At 39.2% G+C, this 6,342-nt stretch overlaps 1 protein-coding gene across 9 annotated transcripts in view; it reads left to right on the top strand.

Annotated features, from left to right (window-relative positions):
- Window positions 1-1,768: 1,768 nt before the first annotated feature.
- Window positions 1,769-6,342, top strand: part of LOC106534332 (target of Nesh-SH3) — a 31,566-nt gene continuing 26,992 nt past the window's right edge. For 8 of the 9 annotated variants that reach the window (XR_001312338.1, XM_014030935.1, XM_014030941.1 and 5 more), the window contains exon 1: window positions 1,769-2,033. Coding sequence is in view for 7 of the 9 variants with exons in the window: in XM_014030935.1 (XP_013886389.1) it covers window positions 1,937-2,033 (97 nt within the window). In the remaining 2 variants the exon portion in view is untranslated. Of the gene's footprint in view, window positions 2,034-5,037; window positions 5,125-6,342 lie in introns of those variants that run through there. The other variant, XM_014030939.1, reaches the window with a different exon arrangement.

The following is a 6,342-nucleotide window of genomic DNA, read 5'->3' as shown; positions in this document are numbered from 1 at the left end:
ACACACACACACACACACACACACACACACACACACACACACACATACACACATACACACTTGTGTGGGCCAAACACACTCAGTTTACGTCCCGAAGGCCTTACTCAGGCTGAAATTCTTGGCAGACAAGGATTAAAAACTGACTTTTGGAAAATCACACAACTGCACACAAACATATGCAAAAGCCTGAACTCACTGGCGATAAATGGTGACATATAGGATTTGGACCGAGCTGTAATGCTATCATTAAGTTCATGCTATGCAACACAAAGTCGTGTCGGAATAGGAGACATGTGGTCACAAAAAAAAAACAGTCTTTGATGCAAAWGATTAAAACATGTTTTTCTTTACAGATAGGATGATTGGAGCCTTTGTTTTTATGGGGTATAAGTGAAGATGTACTTTTGGCTAAAGAGTAAATCTGTCTTTTTTTTAGCTTCAGGTTGTGTTTGTGTTGTGGCATTAATAGACATTTGTTTTACAGCTTTATGGACGTAATTAACCAGATTTATCCAATTTCTCATCACAGCACTAAGAATTATTTATCTAAACTTTTAGGGATCTGGCAAAGTTATCTTAATGTGGAACAACTGATACAGTCAAGTCAATAGTTTCTTTTTTTGGCATATTTTTAAATGAGCTTACTGAATGCTGTGCAGAAAAAAATCAGTAATTAAAACTGCAATAATTATGAAATGAAATCGAACATGAAACGAACAAAAGAATGTTGATAATTTCAAAATATACATCAAATTAATGCATACACAAGAAGTCTAAATATTTTGTTCAAACAAAACAGAAAGCCAGGATCTAAGGATCAGGATCTGGATCTAAAACTGTCCAGAAACAACTGATCATTCAACCTTAGTGCTCTGGATGGAAATTTAAAAGAACTATCAAATATCACACTTTTGCACGCAGGTGACAATAATGATTATAATAACTGTTTTGTAACTGTTTAGGAGGTCAGATTGTCCAAACTAATGTGCTGTTTTTCCTTCTTTTTAGATTAAATGAGTTTATGTCCATCCATGTTTGTAATTCTCACAGGTAATTTATCAAGCCTTGAGTAGCATCATGGCTTTAGCTGGATTGAGCCGAGGGTAGTACACAAAAAACAGTTGCCGAGGCCTTAAAGAAAGCCTACATAATGAGAAAATAATTGGACCTAAAAGAGAATCTTGAGGTACCCCACATTTAGGAGAGAGGACCTTTGAAGAACGCTTCTGTAAATGGACTTAGAAGCTCCTCTCCAACAGGTGCAGCTGGAATCATTTAAAGGCTGTACCTTTCTTTTAATGTCAACACGAGTCCAGACACGAAAGTAGAATATAATAATTTACTATGCTGTAGGCTGCAGTCAGATCCAACAGCACAAAGGCAGCAGAATTACCAGAATCAACAGATGAAGGCAAGTCTTTAAAGAGCTGTTACTGTGCTTTGCCCTGCTTTAAAGTGAATTTGCAGTAATACTATGAACGGAAACTAAGAGGAGAAAGGGGAACTCTGATAGATGTCACAAATTAATAGCAGCAGAAGCAAGATGAGCAGAAAAAAACGAGAAATAAACAGAAAGGCAGAAACTTGGCAAAAAACTTTATTTCTTTCCTACAAAAGCTGTTACAGATGGAGAGAAAAAGTGAGAGAAAGGACAGATGCGAGCATGAAGAGTGGGTGTGTCTTGGTCTGTGTGTCTCCTCCCTCTGTCACAGAGTTATAGATGGTGCAGGGGCCGCCTGCAGCATCCACCAAGCTGTTTCCACCCTGAGGACCACCAACTCTCACAAGTCACTCAGGAAATATTTCTCCTGATTCCTGCAGCTGCAGCACTAACGCCTCTTGTTCAAAGACATCAACAGCATCTCCAGCTTTTTGACTTGCTTCTCTTCTGAGTTCAGTCAGATCACAGCTGTTCTTTCACACCTGAGTGATCAGTATGCAGCAGCATTCAAACAGCTTTCTGTTCCTTCTCCTCATGGCTTTCATCGCAGGGATTGTTTTGTCTCTTCCCCCAACGCCACAGAGGAGCAGAGGTGAGTGATACCTGCATGAGTTTCAGACCGCATTAAATGGCTCCATAAAGTGATGCATTACTTTCACACAACAGTCTATTGATGCAAGTGGAAACAATCTTTCTGTCTTAGTTCATCTGATAATTGATTCATTGTTTTGCAAGGCAGCACCCAGTACAACGTATGCTATAAATTAGACTTAATCATATAGGTTATTGTTTATTTACACTGAAACAATTATTAACTGCAATTCAAACTGGAATGCTGCTGTAACTGTTTGAACTATGTGGCTATTAACGTGTAATATTGTATATAGCAACAGCTGCGAGCTGTAGCACTTTCTGTGCACTTTCAATGGTAATATCATAATGTTTCAGCCAGAATAACCACATAATGTGAAACTGACACTGCATAACAATTTATTATTAATTGTATAAATTAAGTTGTTTTAGGATAGCACTGATGTGCTTTGGTCTTATCCTCACTGACTAGCCATTAACTTGTTATCCAGTCAGTATAAAACAATTTCTTTAAATTACGACTGTTTAAAGAGCTGTCAACAACAGGTAAGACATTAATTCTTTATAATTTTTCCATAGAACCCCACTACAAAAAATCTAAACTATCCCTTTTAGTGTTCATGTCGTGTTTGATCTGATATTTACATTTACACGTTTTTTCTGCTTACCTGAGCAGCTGTTGGCCAGGACTCTTGAAAAAAAAGGATTTAAAAACTCTGGAGTTTTTAAAGGAAAAAAATAGCTGAAARATGACTGAACTTGGAGTTCTCAAATCCTATTACTCCTGATGCAGAATTTTCTTTCCTAAATGCCTCACAGGAAACCATTAAACACACTCTAAAAAGCTGATTACAGCCTATTAAACTTCCTCTGTCTGATTAGGATTCATTCAGTGTTTTTGGAAAGCAAAAAGGTTTTCCATGAACCTGTTCCATAGTGTCTCAGTGTCCAGTTACTGTAGTTTGTTAGTTGACACACATGAAAATGTGATAATGCTTTCCATTTCTCAGTCTGGGCTTCACAACCAGTTTGTGAGTTGAAGACTTTGATGGTATTGAATCAGGTGGTACAAAGAAGTAAGCACAGTAGATTAAAGTATTGCCGGCTGGCTGAAAGATTATATATATATNATATATAATATTTTTTTCCTTGAACCAAGAAGTAAAAAGTAACACAAATTTCTGAACTTTGAGAAGTTGTCTTAGATGTCTTTTCTAAAGCTTCACTAATAGAACAATGCTTTTATTCAGATGCTCTTTCTGTATCTTTATTTTAACTTCTTTCTAGATCTCATCTAAAGCTAATATATAGCCTGTCTAGCTTTGTCAGCCCAAACCTGAACTTGTGTCATCCTCAAACTAACACTGGAGCAGACAAGATGAAAGTAGCGGACATGTAAGATAGATTTAAAGCACTTTAGAAAGTTTAACTAAGATCATGTCGATGGAACAATGGTGGTAACATAAATAGGACAGCGAAGATTGATTGAAGGAGGTGAAGGATGTGATGAAGCAGAGAAAAGAAGAAACAGCTGTTGCTCGCAGATAAATATGACACAAGGATGATATACAGTGAGACTGGAGAAACCTGCGTGAAAGCAGCCAAGCGTTTGGACTAAAATATGAAGAATTTGTTCAGACACAGGCCAACCTCCTTGACTGTTAATATTCCAGAGGAGGATGTGGACAAAAAGGTTCCTACTGAGTTACAGTAGATGTTCTCAGTGCTGAGTTACTGAGTTTGAGTTATTTCAATTACAATATAGGTTAGGTCAGCTCTGTTAAGGTTCGTGTTTTGAGCTCTGAATGAATACCGAACAACGACAAAGTTTTAACAAGTTTATTGTTAGAATTTTTAGTTGGAAGGCTGGAACCAGAATCCGGGGTCTTCAGTTCTGGACACAGAATCTCAAGGTTAGGTTTGGTTTGGAACACGGTATAGTTTGAGAGAAAAAAGATCACCAACTTTTCCTGTTGAGATGAGGACCGGGTAGAAACAACAGCAGGAGAGCTTTGGTTCTGGGYTGTGTTGTCGGAAGGAGTGAATGGATCGCTGGACTTACTCGTGGTCAGAAACAGGGCAAAGGTCATGCACGAGTGATCAGAGGACGTTACCAAGTTTGAGGGAGGTGACTGAGCCGATGATCCAGAGATGCGTTCCAAGGTCGAGATTCAAAAGGTCCGATGTGGCGTGGTGCCATTCAGGGAGCAGGCGAGAGACAAAAATCCAAGGGACAGAAAAAAGGTCGTTACCGTGAGAGCAGATGGCAGGAGGGATCTGACAGGGGCTGAGGCAGGAGACGTGGAACCAGGAGACATGAGCAAGGTCGGGGACACTAGGCAAGAGCAGGACAAGGGACAAGAATGTGGGAGAATCATAGACAGGGCTGATGATAATCTGGCAGTGAGCTGGAGAGAGAGAGACTGAGGTAAATACTGCTGGGAACAGGTGAGTGAAATGAGCTTGATTAGAGTTTCTGTGACGGGAGGGTCGAGAGCAATGAGTAGGTGCTGAATGTAAACTGAAATGCTGGGAACAAGACTATGACTGGAACAAGAAATGAAATAATAAAACTAAACTGAGGCTGGATCAGGACAGACAGTGACAGAATCATAACAAGCTGTCCTTAGATTAATATCTTAATTATTTTGAATGCTTGGCATGAAATGGTCCCAATTCATTGAGTTGAAACACCAAGTTGGAACGTTTCACATTTGTTTCTGTCAGGTGAGGACAGTCCCTCCACAGCCTCACTTCAAAAAAGAAACCTGGGAGAGCAGTGAAAAAAAGCTACTTACTAAAAATCCCTGAGACTTCACCATGGTGCAGCCTTGTAGCAAGAAGGTTGCAGTTCCCAGCTGCATCTTTATATGTGGTGCTGGCATGTTCTCTTTATGAATGTGAGGGTTTCCTMCCAGGTCAAAAACACACATTCTGGATTTTTACTCTAAAGTGTCCCTGGTGTGAAGGGTTTTCTGTCTCACTCCTCTCATGTGGTTCTGGGCTGGAAAGCTGCTTAGGGTGTAACCCCGCCTCTCACCTCAATGWCCAATGAAGATCAGCAAAAACACTCTGAGAACATGAACAAACAGGTAAAGAAAAATGAGGGTTGCCAGATAGGAAATGAGAAAATATATTACTGCTTTAAAATGATTGTATTCTGACCCAAACCATCATATGTGGTGAGTGAGGGTGTATGTTCCAGCCTTAGGGGAGGGGATAAGATGAGGTGTTGTGATTGGTGAATAAGCGGGGGGGGGGGGGGGGGGGGGGGGTACTCGTCTGGCAAGCACTGGCTGGTTGGATCAGACAATAATATATGTGGACGTTAACATAACTAATTTTTTAGGTGAAAGGAAATGTCTAAACTTTCCTATATTTGGTCATTTTGACCCGAAGACCATCTTTGTACTTTTTTTTGTACAGCTTACATGGAAATGTAAATAAAAGCAACATTTAAATTTTTCTATTGTTTTGGCCAATCTAGGCAAAGTCTTAAAATCTGAAGTTAAAAAAATAACATTTAGGGGATTTTTTGGGGGGTTTTAACACAGTGGCGGGTCATTTTGACCCGAAGACAACATAATGGTGTGTGTGCCAAATGGCAGGTCCATGGCCACGCTGTCATGGGACAGACTCACTGTTTGCTTGTTCTGGACATAAAAAAACATGAAGCCAGAGGTTTCCTGGGGCTTTAAATGCTCAGCATCCTTCTCCCTTGGAGCGGGGCCCTCCTGTATTTTATCGGAAATATCAATAAGAGAGCTGAAAAACTGTTGTTTTGATAGGAAACACAGCTGGAAAAGCACCAGGGAATTTTTCAAATCCAGGGTTTCCCTCTTTCCCACTGTCAGTGTCTGTTTTGGTGTCTTGCAGCATCTGGCAGCATTGCTAAAGCAAAGTTCCACTATCTTGTTTTTTTATTTATTTATTTTATTTATTTTATTTATTTTTTGCCTAAATGTGAGCCAAGGACGTGTGCTGGAAGGAATGGTGTGCAAAAGCTCATTGTTATAGGATTTAGTGGTCTCCAGGTTTTAGTCGTAATTTTCTTTTATTTTCTTTTTTTTCCCACTTCAGTAGAAAACAAAACTGAATGTTACTTTCTTAATTTCTGCATCATCAGTGGCTTTTTTAAATAATACTATAGTATGAAAGAAAAAGAAAAAATAGAAGAGAAATATAAGAACAGTAAAGAGAGAAATCGATAGAAATTATACATGTGAAATGAACACCAATAACACACAGGACACCACACCAGACATTTGACCATCACACATAATCAGGCACATACATATATACACACACAT

The sequence above is a fragment of the Austrofundulus limnaeus genome, unplaced genomic scaffold (genome assembly GCF_001266775.1).
Source record: "Austrofundulus limnaeus strain Quisiro unplaced genomic scaffold, Austrofundulus_limnaeus-1.0 Scaffold1146, whole genome shotgun sequence".
NCBI lineage: Eukaryota > Metazoa > Chordata > Actinopteri > Cyprinodontiformes > Rivulidae > Austrofundulus > Austrofundulus limnaeus.
Note: the sequence above shows the minus strand (reverse complement) of the source record. Positions and strands in the feature narration are given on the sequence as shown.